Source organism: Blennius ocellaris, assembly GCF_963422515.1.
Source record: "Blennius ocellaris genome assembly, chromosome: 6".
Lineage (NCBI taxonomy): Eukaryota > Metazoa > Chordata > Actinopteri > Blenniiformes > Blenniidae > Blennius > Blennius ocellaris.
In genome coordinates, this window is record NC_137655.1 from 12,129,312 (window position 1) to 12,142,753 (window position 13,442).

The window sequence follows — 13,442 nt, forward strand, 5'->3', positions numbered from 1 at the left end:
AATATTGTGTACATTGAGAATGAAGTGAATATTCTTTCAGAAAACTATACAGCAATGTAAAGAGAAACTAATATGAACTTTGATTTTTCAGGATAACTTTTTGTAGGCCTTGTGTGGTGGCGTGGAGGTTCGAGAAGTGTACTTGGGATTGTGGGTTTGCAGGTTTGAACCCCACAGCTGATGTGTCACCGCTGTGGCTTCCTGAGGAAGACCGCGGCCTGGAAATAGGATTGGTCAATGCAGAAAAAAGGAATTTCCCCAAGGGGAATGATAAAGTATGATTAGTTTATTAGTTAAACTTGTGTTATGAGGTTCACAGGTTTGATCCCCCATAAGCTATGACAGCCCACTGCCCCTACTACATGTTAACTTTGACTAGAATGAGCTAAATTCAAAGAAAATAATATTTCCAAGGGGATCAATAAAACAATAAAAATCTGAAATTGTAATTGTAATGCAGATGTTAGCATTTAAATGAGCTTCCACAAAGACCTGGAAACAACACTGCGGCCACACCTACATGTATTCCACATGGATTTTCTTTCCATGGTAGCATATTCCAACAGAAACAAGAGGATTCTAGAAATTGTATCCATTCAATCTAATAACATTGGTCATTCAGTCTATCCTTCAAAGAGAAAATTTCATAGGAATTAAAAAAGTAACAACTATTTAAATCATTATCCACTTTTCTGCAGTTATAGATGACATAGCTTGTATGGATATGTTTGAAAACAGCACATCGACCTCTCAGCAACTTCCCAGAGAAAAGGATTTCCTTATTATGGTTGCATCCTTGTTTTCACCAGACTGAATAATGATGCATCAGTTTTTGCAACTTCCTACCAGAATCATAACAATAATGCAGCTGCATTTCACAAACTGTTGGCCTATGAACTAAGATGCTCTTTGCAACGTTGTCTTGCTAAAAGCCACAAAAGGTAAATCTTCAAAAGTGAATCTCCTGCACCAACCTTTTCGTAGTATTTGATCTCGTAGTCGAGGATGATACCATTGGGTCTTTCTGGCTCCTGCCAGGACAGTGAGACACTGTTTCGAGACGTCTTCTCCTTCCTGATTACGGTCACTGGAGACGGAGCTGGACAGGAGGGACAGAGAGACACAGAGTGATGGAGAAAGAGAGAGGAAGTTCCTTTAGAGCAAGGTTCAGTGGAAGTTCAGTCCCGTGTTGAATCCTGGCAATTGTCTATAGTTCCTGTAGACCTAATTCACTTTGTGGCCTGGTGGGGCTGCATTATAGGCTGTGCCCTGGGGTTGTGTGCAGAACAAGAGAATGTGCACAAATACAGCTGAGTTTTGCATACACGTATGCAGAAATCCCGATGACACTCCTGCCGATTCAGACATCCAAACCCTGTGCAGGCACTACAGTTGACAGTGCGAAGGCCAGCTGACCCAGCCTGACCCCACTAAAACTAATATAAATCCACTCGACAGTTTCCATAAATCTATCCTGAACTAACATATCACAATTTTCCATATTCTATACCCACTTTATTCAAACCAGGATTGAGGAGGCTGGAGTAGATCCCAGCTGACACTGGTAGGATACACAATGGACATGTCACCTGTCCATCAAAGGGCGAGCCGAGATACAGACAAGCGATTCTCTCTCTCTCTCTCTCTCTCTCTCTCTCTCTCTCTCTCTCTCTCTCTCTCTCTCTCTCTCTCTCTCTCTCTCTCTCTCTCTCTCTCTCTCTCTCTCTCTCTCTCTCTCTCTCTCTCTCTCTCTCTCTCTCTCTCTCTCTCTCTCTCTCTCTCTCTCTCTCTCTCACACACACACACGCATGAAGTAAGTTTTTCTGAATATGTGAAATTGCAGAAGCCTTTTGTGAAATCTCTTTCAGGCAAAGAGAAAACACAATATAGATCAACACAGCTATGTCTGGTTGCCATTTAAATACAAACCGTAACTTCACCATTCAAGTTTCACACACAGCAGGAAGGAAATTTCTCACCAGAGTAAAGAAGTTAGTCCTTTTTTTGTCCTGTCTATTGTTCCATTATATTTTAGAAAGGCTTGTTCTGTTTTCTATTTGAGAACCCATAAACCATCCACTCCCTTTGTCTCTTTGCCATCCCCATGCTTTTTGGTTTGTTGCTATTCTCCCTCTCCAGTCCTACTTGCCAATCCTTTACCCATGCATCGCCTTGCCTCGGGGTGTTCACATGGTCCCAATCTAGTAATTCAGCACATCACTCCTATCAAGCCTTGTACCCCTCCTCGTTCTCCTCGTTCTGTGTCTTTCTCTACACTCCCTTTCTCATTTCCCTTTTTTACTGCTCTCTAATTGCCAGGCAGCTCCGGGGCCAGCCCGGCATCTGAGGCATCGACTTTTAATTTTATTAGACCACAGGAAAAAACATGTTTGTCTTTGAAATGTTCAAACCTTTCTTGATTGTGATTATATGGGCGCAGAATGTGTCTGAGTGTGCGCACATACACTGCTGTGTGTTTCCGCGGGAAGTAATTTTTTTCTCCTGTAATGAATCCAGATGGGGAGAATCTGTTTCTGTATCCCCTGCTCCTCCTCTCCGCCTCTCCCTCTGGTTCTTGATAGTGGGGTGAGGCTGTGCTTTTTATTGGCTCTGTGGTTTATGGTGGTAATGATTTACTGTGTCTGGGTCGCTCGGAGGGAGCTTTCGAGTTCCTCTCCTCCTCTGTTTCCCTTCTTGGTGCTTCCTTTTCTATCTTTCTCTGCATGTCTATTGCTGAACACTTAATTTGCTGTCACTCTCTGTTTCTGTCTGAGGCATAACTGTAAAACTAATACTGCGTAAAAAGCCTGTAATGGTCTTAAAAACTGCCTTTCTGTGTCATTCACTTGCGTATTGAGGTAAATGAAGCAGCTCTTAAAACATATTTAAGTGCCCCATACAATACTGACACTCTTGGTAGTGATAGATTACTGGTGGTACAACAGTATTAAATGAAGAACAGATGTTCATTGGGTGAAAACTATTTCTCGAATGTAAAAACTTCATCATCATCCATCTATCTTCTATAGTACTTTATCTAACTTAGGCCCACAAGGGGCTGGAGCCAATTGTAGCAGACTTTGGTTGAATGAAGTGTACATTGTGAACAAGTTACCAGTCCATCACAGAAACATAATCAAGCACCCTCAGGTTCCCACCTACTGGCAATGTGGAGTCACCAATTAACCTCAAATGCTTCTTTGTGAACTGTGGGAGGAAACCGGCTTATCAGAACAAAACACACATGCTCAGAGTGAACATGCAAACTCCACACAGAACAAGCCTCAAACCTGAGCTTCAAATATCATACAGTAAGGCCAGTGTGCCAACAACTAAATCACTTCATCATCATATCAATGACAAAGCAGGAAGGTGTTTATTTAAACTACCTGTGCCTGATTCCTCCAACCAAACCCACCTGGCCGAGTTCAACCACACGTGCATGCTCACCTCCTCAATATGCGGATCACAGTCGCTCTGTTGTTAGCATAGTTATGACAACAAGTGGAGGGCAAAAGGAGGCGAGAGGAGGAGAGCTATCTGACAGCACCTTGACAGCACAGCTAGGACACGCTGCTTCTTTCCAGGGAAACACTTAATCCAGCTTTTAACAGCTTTGGCATCTGCGTGTGTGTGTGTGTGTGTGTGTGTGTGTGTGTGTGTGTGTGTGTGTGTGTGTGTGTGTGTGTGTGTGTGTGTGTGTGTGTGTGTGTGTGTGTGTGCGTGTGTGTCTTTGAGAGAAAGTGTACAGACGGGTGGGGCGAGTGCACTGACATACCTAATCCTTGTAAACTCTGAGGGCTGATGGAGAATGTGCAGCTGCAGCCAGAGATATTTGTTGTGGAGTGAGAGAGCTGGGAGTGTGTAGCATGCTGACGCTGGGCACAGTGGGAAGTCGGGTGTTTGTATGAGGGTAAATCTATGATATGGGAAAGACTAAGACTCATCTCTTGTGATGATCACTCCGACATTAAGAGGGTTCTCAATATTCTGAGCACACACAGGCCTCTTAATGTTGATAAGCCCTCTCCAAACCCAATATATTTTCTAGATAGCAGAAAAAAATCCCCCTGATCCCATAATAATGCAAAGATGATAATGGTTACTAAAAGAACAGTCAGATTTGTTAAACTTGTTTGACTCTTTCACATAGAGCATCCTTTATTTAAATGAGTGTGTTTGTTCATCTGTTCTGTCTTTTTTATGCATGAAAAGTGTTATCTGGGTCCTCAATTCAGTGACGTGGCAGAATACACACTAAAAAAAAAATCAATATTTACAACTCATCTCCAGTTTGTCACTTAAAAGAGGTCATGCCTGTCCTCTGTCACTTATGATGCAGTCCAGCTGTGACAACACAGGGTAAACACAGCAGATGTCTGTCTATATATGCAATGTGTGTACAAACAACCTGTCACATTTGCATAGGCTGTTCTCTTGACAAGTTTCTGCTTAAGACAGTTTACAGAGTGTCTCGATTGAGTGTTTGTCTTTACACTGTGCATGTTGGATGTGTATCCAGTACATTTACTTTACACTCCTTGAACTGCATCCATTCAATTTATCATCCTACATAATGAAAGTTATATTGTGTAAACACTCGTCTCATTGAGGGAAATCTGTCTTTCATGGAGAAAGTACATCATGACCTTCACAAATAAACAAACAATATGCATGCTGCGATGCTTGTCTGAATGAACAGGCGTCACATTATGATTAAGGGACAAATGCAAAACAATTACAATATTTTTCTTTGTCACTAGATAGGATGATTGATCACCAAACCTCTGCTGGTGTGAATGTTTCTTCAATAAAATAAACATTTTAATTTCATCAATCCATCCTTGATTCCCACTTTACTCAGAAAAGGCTGCCTATCCAACATGGTCAACGGTGGCACATGTGAACGCAGGACTGACACAGAAAGGCAGATAACTGACCTCACATAGCTTTTCTTTGTTGTGGGGCAACAGTGCTAATGACTGCTCCAGCGTGCCACCACCAGTAATCTCAGCAAAGCAAAACAGAGGTCTAAGTCAAGAAATTACTAGGTTTACCTCTGTAATCTCCTGTTTTGTCAATGAGGTGCACACCCAAGTCTGAGGGTATTCTTATATGCTGTCATACCACCTGAGGCACCACTTTGCCTTTTATCAACTGCTGGTTTTGACTATTTCTCAAATTAAATTCCTCCCACTGGCATACCGATGCTACTAAACACAAACCGATGTAGACTGGTACGAGAAGGAAAGGGGGACATGGATATCCTATATCTGGATTTAAATCAAAAACAAGCGAAGGTCTTGAAGCATTAAAAGTCTAAATGCATTAACCTTCCACATATACCTGCTCGGACCACTCTAAATTCAGATCTGTTGCCATCTGCCTATCATCACTGATGTGATGGAGTCTGACCTTGCTGTATGACAGCATATGAAAGAAACTCCCATCTGTTCACTCTGGTCAAAAACACCCTTCCAAGAGCTAAATCATCCTTCAACATTTGGAAGAAGAGAGCCATACAGACAGGAAGAGAAACTCGTAAATATGAGGAGAATTGATGGGTGTGGGTCAATTTTGGAAAGAGACGGGTTGAAGGAAAAAAAGACTCAGTGTCCAGACGCAAAGATACATGGAAAGCAAGACAAGAGTGAAATACAATGATTGACAGGGAAAATACTGAACAGGCACTCTAAAACAATTACTAAATACAAAAGCAAATTGTGTTTCAGATCAGCAAAGATGGGAGGAAAAGAAAGGATAAATGAGTTAAGGAACCAGAGTGAGACTTTTGTACATTCCTTGCTAGAGTTTGGGATTTCTGAGGTTTGGCACTTTCTCCTGCAGCTAGATTTATGTTACCCTTTGGAATTTTGCAGCACTACTTTTTTTTTGCCTATTTCACTCTTCTATGCAATGAAAGTGTGCAGCGATATCTGTATAAAAAGATTCATGGGAGTTTTAGGAGCCCATCTTCACTTTAAAAGACTGTTAAAAGAGATTTTTTTTCTTCTTGGATTTTTTTTTTCTCCACGAAGAAGGAAGATATTTGATCCTGGTCGTTAAACAAGAGAAAAACGGCCTGGGTCTGGCTTGTAAATGTCCAAAGCTGATGGCTGAGGTGCATATGTTTTTGGGAGAATAAACCATAGGCCAGTCTATTATAGGATGAGGACATTCAGATGGAGAGGGAGAAAGAATGGCGAGAAGGACATTATGGAAGTATTAGTGAGCTTTTTATTCACGCCTTACAGATCTCCACTTCTGCTGGACACACAATCCCTAAGGCGAACTTAGTGTTGAACGTCATCGCCTTTTGCCAATCGAACATTAAAAACAGCCAAAGGTAGGCTGATTTTAGTTATTTTAAATGATTATTAGTTGAGCACCTTGAATCTCAGGGAGAGAGGAGCCAATTAGTGGGAATATGAGTGGTTTAGTTGAGATCACAAAGTAATTCATCATGGCGCTACAAGTTGCAGAGATACAAAAGACTGATTGAAAGTGTTTGTGTTGAAGAAGGCTACTATTAATCATTAAGTGTTTTCTTCAACTATAGCCAGAGAAGCAGAAGTGCGGCCTAATCAGCCTGAGCAAAATATGAACTGGTGATTTTTAGCGAATGCTACAAAGCAATGATTCTTCTCCGAAGGGTTTGGGGCCAGGTTCAGCTGATGCATAAGGTGGAATTGAAAAAGACAGAAAAAATACTTACCAGATGAATAGGATCAGGGATTTACTCACAGTCAAATCAACATTTTAAATCACCCAGAGGATATTCTCTATTAGAGTGCATTAGATTTGAATCTACATACAGCATGTTTGACAGTTTGAAGGTCTCTGTCTTATCGGTAAATACATGGCCGCCCATTATAAGCGCATTACTGATCATATCTACCGCAGGATAACATTTATAGGAAGACGTAGTTTCTGTCTTAATGTACACAGAGTCTCTGTCGGTGTACATAAAGTTGATCTTCAGAGAATTTAAATCAAAACCTCATCAAACACACAACTGGGCCAAATATCAGTGGGTATGTTTGCAATTTCATGAAAACTCCAGATTACTTGCTCAGTGATGAGACCAGACTAATTGATGAGCCTCGAGGATGATTACTATCAATAGGCTAGTCCACTGCAAATCATATTTGTGGCTGGGAGCATTTTTGAATGGATGATAAGCGACAGAGAGGACAGAAACAAGCTAATCAATGTTGCTTCTCAGTTAATTACATGTTTGTGTCTGTTTATGCGCTGATCTAATTGCCCGTCATTTTTATGGATTATTAGCTACACCAAAATGCCCATCTTTATAATAAAACATTCGAGTGAACTGAAACAGTCAATGTGGATGAAATCTATAATGTAGAAGTGGCTTTACAGTTTACACAAGATCCTTGGATGTGATAAGCTTCCTATAAATGAGTAGGATTAATGTATTCTTAATGTATACTCAATTCTAAGAGCTTTTGTCTGTTACAATGCATTTGGAAAACACGCCTTAAGAACACTCAATTCTGCAGTGATCTTCTTAAGATGCTTTTGGGAAACAGTTTCCAGGTTTTACTTTAATCTATGTTAACACAATTTACAACTACTCAGCAAAATGATCTGGCAGAGTGACATATAAAATAAAAACACGGTCCAAAGTTGCTGACATTTCTGTTTTGATTGCCAGAGTGGTGTTGTCACGGACGTGAAGTGGTTAGCCTTGTCCCAGAGGAAATTAAAATGCTATCTCTTCGGCTCAATCCAAAAACTCGCCCACTTTGTTCAGTGACGAAGCAGCTATGAAGACCGTAGAATGGATATTTAAATGGAAGCCTCTCTATCCACCCAGTGGCCATACAAACTCACCAGCTTGGTTGGTCGTGATGGTCACAGCGGCGTACTGTCGCATTTTAGGAGCCAGTGTCGACACACCATTCTGTGCTTCGATCTCAAAGGTGTAGTTGGTGTGGGCGAGCAGGTCGCCCACAGTCACCGTGGTGTTGTGGAGGCCCGTGGCTCTTGGCAGGAAGCGGACATTGCTCCGGCAGGGCTCACAGCGCTGGGTGCCACTGTTGCTCCCATTAGCGGCGACGCCGCGGCAGCGTTTACAGAGGACAGTGAAGGTGATGTCCCTGCGACCTCCGGCGTCCTCAGGCCAGCTCCAGTCCAGGATCACAGAGGTCTCATTGATGGAAGAGATCACATTTCTGGGAGCTGAAGGAGGTCCTGGTACAGAGAAAGGAGAGAAGGGTCAGGGGAGATAATGGAAGAGGTTATGTGATAAGCCACTTATAGGCAACTGGCGGCCCATCGGCCACATGGAAGACCTGTATCAGGTTTTTTTTTAAAGCCCACCAGACAATTTCCAAATATCAATACATAGTTGGGTTCACAACTTTTGAAAAAAAAATGTGTTTTATCAATCGCCAACTGCCTTAATGATAATATTAAATCAAAAATATTTCTGACATTTATCCCGATTCTACTTGCTTTACATTTTTATAATACGCTTGCTCATTCACAAACTTGGCTCTCTCACTGTTAGTGAGTATATGAAACATTCTCAAACACTCTCAAATTCATCAACTTTGCCCAGTTCTCAAAAGTAAAGTGGTGTTAAAGCCAGACAAATAAGTGACACAATAAAATAAAGAGAAAAGATCAATCAGCAGACCGACATTAGAAAAGTGAAGTGCATAAAACATTTTTAAAAGGACTTTGAAAACTACTTTGCCATTTGAATTTTTGAGTTTTGTTCCGTTTGATGACATTTGCAACCTAGAAAAAAAAGTATGTTCATGTGAGGTATCTCTTTGTATACTGCCATTGAGAAATGAGATTGTCTTCAGTGTCCCTGAATCAAAATGGATAGAATATGGATGGATTGAGCAGTGTCACCGAGTCTATCCTTTGAGGATCATGTTGACATTACTGTATGCTTTTGTGTTATTCCTTCAAGACCCAAATGTGGCAACTATGGGCTGTGAATTGGACAAGCGGTACTCCAAATTCTCTCACACCTAACGTGTGACAGTGAAATCCTTGTGCTGGGCTTTGTTTATTATCTTTGTAGATTGTGTCAATATTTTATAGTGGCCATCTGTTCTCTGTAGTATGAGAAGCCATTTTCTTCCGAATCCTCTCCCCCCCCCTCATTTTTTAAGTGAGAAATGTAGGTAAGTGGCTCTCTCCCTTATTCTTTTTAAGGATAATTGTTGATAGGGGAAGAAAGAGATTGTTTTGTTTGCAATTTTGGTATTTTCACCTTGAAGACAGTTTTCAGGTATTTATACTTAATAAAACAGGACATTTTTTGCATTTGCATTATTGGAGAGGTTTAGGGTTGCAGCAGTTGTTCAGTGTATCACCGCTTGCATGCAGGTCTCCAAATTAGAAAGTGAAAAAAAAAGCCTCTGTTAGAATAAAAAAAGAAAATAGTTGAAAATGTCTGCCACACTAAAAGGCTGACAAATAAACACACAAACATCTTGAAACAGACAGAGTTCCAGATTCTCCCGCCTAAGTTCTATGACTAATTATACAGAGGACAAAACAAAGCTGCCAAATAACTCAGCTGGGAAATTGAGGAGGCGAAGGAAGCAGTTAGATTGAAATGGGCTTACTGGATTGTGTCTTGAGATAAAAAGCTTTGTTTAGTTTGCTCGACGAATTTACTTCACCCTTAAACTATGTGCAGCTCCCATCCAGCAATCTTCACTACAGTCTTTTATTCGTTTGTGCTCAACAACTCAAAAGAACAATATACCAGAGATTCAGCTATAAAGAAAATCAGATAATGAGATCATTGTATCCACAAGTCTCATAAATCCAAAACTGCTGACTTTTAAAGACTTTTTCTTTTACAATGTAACATATCCAGGATGACTTTGAACTTCAATAACAAGAGTTTACCTACAAAACAGTTTTACTGAGTGAGGAAAACAACTAAAACACCAAAATCTGTAAATCGAGGAAACACTTACAAAACTGATTTGAGAACAAAATAAACCAAGGAAGATAGTCACGCATAATTATAAGCTGCACTGGCTATAAACTCTTTCAAATCTGCATCTGCATTTCGAGTTTGCATCAGCGGCTGCTTTCAGAAGGAGCGCACACATGGAGATGATCTAAAACTGAAGCCAAAAACTCAAACTTTTTGGTACTGAACATGTTTATATTCATTACACATGCCATTTAAGAGGTATGTGACTGTTTCTAGTGTATTTTGCAGCATGACATACATGCAACTGAGGTCATAACTAGCCTCATCAAAAGCAGTCTGAACCCGCAAAGTCACTTTTAGTGTCTCCATTTTTAGTTCTGTTTTGTATACGTAAGCTCCCACCCTTCACGAGTTCACATGTTCTGTAACATTTATAAATCACAGGAAAACGGAATTTACAGTCTTTGGCTCAACATGTTGATTAAAACAAGGTTTAACATCACATTATATATATTTCGGTGCTAATTTGTTCGTTCTGTCGGAAGCGAAGATTTGCAATGGCAGACTTTTAATTAGTGAAACTGAATACTTGTGGGAATAGCGTAGAGTTTATTAACTGAAAATATTAGATATACAAAGTTTTTTTCATGCAAAGCAAAACATAATTAAAAGCTTTTTCTCCTCTTTGTTTCTGTTTATTACTCCCATTCCTCCTTGCCCTTCAGGACTTACCTGCCAACATTTGCAAATTTCCAGAATAAACTTGAAACAACCTCTATCACGGCACTAACAGTAAAATCCCTCTCCTGAGATAATCATGATCATTATCTCCGACAACTTATCTATTCATTTTCAGGTTTCGCGTCACTCAATCTGTTCCCAACGAGGTAAAAATTGCATAGTTGACAAGATGATGTTGAGATAATCACAACAGGGACCTGCCATGGCTGTCTTTCTAATTAGAATTCTGTCTATGACTGTGGGCGTTGATTGATATTTCTACTGTTCGCTGTGCCTCTGTATTTTTTTCTTCTTCTTCCTGGCCCCTTTAGTAACGGACATATTTATAATCTAGCATCAGGGATTCCAGTGATTTATAACTTTACAGGGAATGAATTTTGGAATGGTTGCAGGAGGCATCTGTAAACCATTTGCATTCAAAGGAGACAAAGAAGAATCATGCAGGGTGTGGAGAAGGTGGTAAAAGACCTTGACCTTCGAATAAATGAGGAATGTTAACACTTTTTTTCACCATTTTTATTTGTCAGTCTGAAAAGTGCATATTATGAAAAGATTGCATTATTCACCAATAGGGCCGGTACCTCATATTTCAGGGTGGACAGCCACAACATGATTTACCCATTGAGATGTGAAGTGCAGTCATAACCACCTTATCCACAGGAAAAGAGATTCCTTTTTGTCCCTCCAAAGTACCCGTACCCTCGCCCACATCACACTGATAAATGCATGTAGAAGGAAGACCCGTACTGACTTCTCAAGCCAATTTTACACTGATCTGGCAACTTTTCATCATTTATTGCAAAATTGTATTGAATGTTATACAACCTCCCAATAAGTATTCTGAACTCAGTCCCCAGACTAAATGATAGGGCTCCGACTATAATAAAACCTTTTCACACATCTTTCTATTGTGTATTTCTCTATGATGTTTTGGTGGCCCAAAATAAAAGCGAGCTTACCACTTTGAGAGCTTTGTCATTTACCTTAGCTGTTTTGTTGCTGCGTTCTCTCATTGACGGTGCTTGTTAACTCAAACAGAGCAAAATAACCTGTCCGCTCCATACTCTGACTTCCAATTAAGTGATGTAACGTTTGCTAAATGCAAAGAGTGAATCTGTCTAGACTCGAGGTGGGCACTCCTGCTTCACAAAAGCCACAGCCCGGCATGTTTTCAATAACATGCTCTTCCAACAAACCTAAATTTAATGAATGTGTCATCATGAAGCTCTGCAGAAAGCTTGTTAACAAGCTTCTCATTGCAATCATGTGTGTGTTGAAGCAGGACAACATTTGAAATAGTGTTTATCTCTGCATCAGGCTGACACGCTGTTCCATGGCTTTAAGAGAGGTCCCAAATGCACGGCCAACTTCAAATTAAAGCAATGCTTCTGCTCTATCCAAGCAAACACAGGAAAACAAAACTGCACAGGGACAGACTGAGAAACACATCAGACAACACAGGGAGGAGTGGGAGTCCAGAAGACATGAGGGTGGGCAGGCAGGGAGTAGAAAGCCAGACCACAGGAGGAAATGCAAAACATGAAATCTGGGAAAGACACAAAATGAGGAAGAAACACAGCTTTTTTTTCAGTAACTAGTTACTCCACTATTTTTCCAAGGAAGTAATGTAGTCATGTAATGAAGACAGGTCAGCATCAAAAGAATTTGAAACCATCTGAAAACACTCAAAGCATCATGGTCACATTGCAGCACCTGCTTCACATCAGGATATCTTTGACTCCCTGTGTGATGCGTCAGCTCAGGACGTCAATTCCAGTCACGCTATAAACACACACTTACTGGTGCAGGCCATGGACGCAGGATCCCCTTCCGCTCGGAAGAAGTTTTTCTCACAGCCACAGTGCAGCGAACCCTCGTGGTGCGAGAAACTGTGAGGTGGACACTTTGAACACTCCGAGTTCCCGAGGGCAGATTTGTAGAAGCCTGCCCTGCACACTGCAAACAAAATAGCAGAGACAGATACATGAGTTTCATGCTGAACCAGCACATCGACAGCTATGTAATAGTGACATTCCTTTTCAGAGCACCTACAACAATAGCAAGTTACAAATGAAAGATGTGGAGTGTTTAATGCTCTCTCTCTAGCTGTCTCTGTCTCTGTCTCTCACGCACGCACGCACGCACGCACACACACACACACACAGGCGCGCACTGAAGACTGAATGTGAATCTGCTGTTAATGTAACAAGAATCCATTGACTGCTGGTAAAAACAATAATTCTCTGAAATGTCTTTGTCTCCATTTCCCCTCTCTCGCTCTTCTGCTCTCAGAAGGCACAACATGAATAATGCAAATTGTCCCCTCAGATAAAAGGGATGCTCTCTTTAAATATATGTGGTATTAAATCTGCACTCAGCAGCTCTTTTAACTCCTACTCGCCACAAATCTGTTGCAATCTGTGCGAGTCGGGTGACACTACCTGTGTAAAGTATATTGCATGCCTAACTATATGTGTGTTTGTGTAGGAAGGAAGATCAAGGGAAATGAGATCAGAAAGAAAAGAAAAACTTTCTCTTGTTTTTTTTCTTCCCTTTCTCTACCTATTTAGTTCCTCTCTGCTTTAGTCGCTGCTGCTTTATATTTCGTCTTTCAGAAGCTGGAATTCTTGTTACTTTATCCAGAGCCTATACAGTAAATCAGATTTAGAGTTTGACATCCAGAGAACTTTGTTTTTGAGCATAATGGGTGTCCACTGAATTAGAACAATTCACATATGTGTGCGTGTGCTCGCGCGTGTGTGTG

General features: G+C 40.8%; 1 protein-coding gene across 3 annotated transcripts in view; it reads right to left on the reverse strand.

Annotated features, from left to right (window-relative positions):
• The window catches only part of epha3 (eph receptor A3), a 95,614-nt gene that overhangs the window by 35,628 nt on the left and 46,544 nt on the right, over window positions 1-13,442 (reverse strand). For all 3 annotated transcript variants that reach the window (XM_080497844.1, XM_080497843.1, XM_080497842.1), the window contains exons 4-6: window positions 12,479-12,634; window positions 7,858-8,217; window positions 975-1,099 (exon numbers count right to left, since the gene is read on the reverse strand). In XM_080497844.1, the coding sequence (XP_080353970.1) occupies window positions 975-1,099; window positions 7,858-8,217; window positions 12,479-12,634 (641 nt within the window). The remainder of the gene's footprint in view (window positions 1-974; window positions 1,100-7,857; window positions 8,218-12,478; window positions 12,635-13,442) is intronic.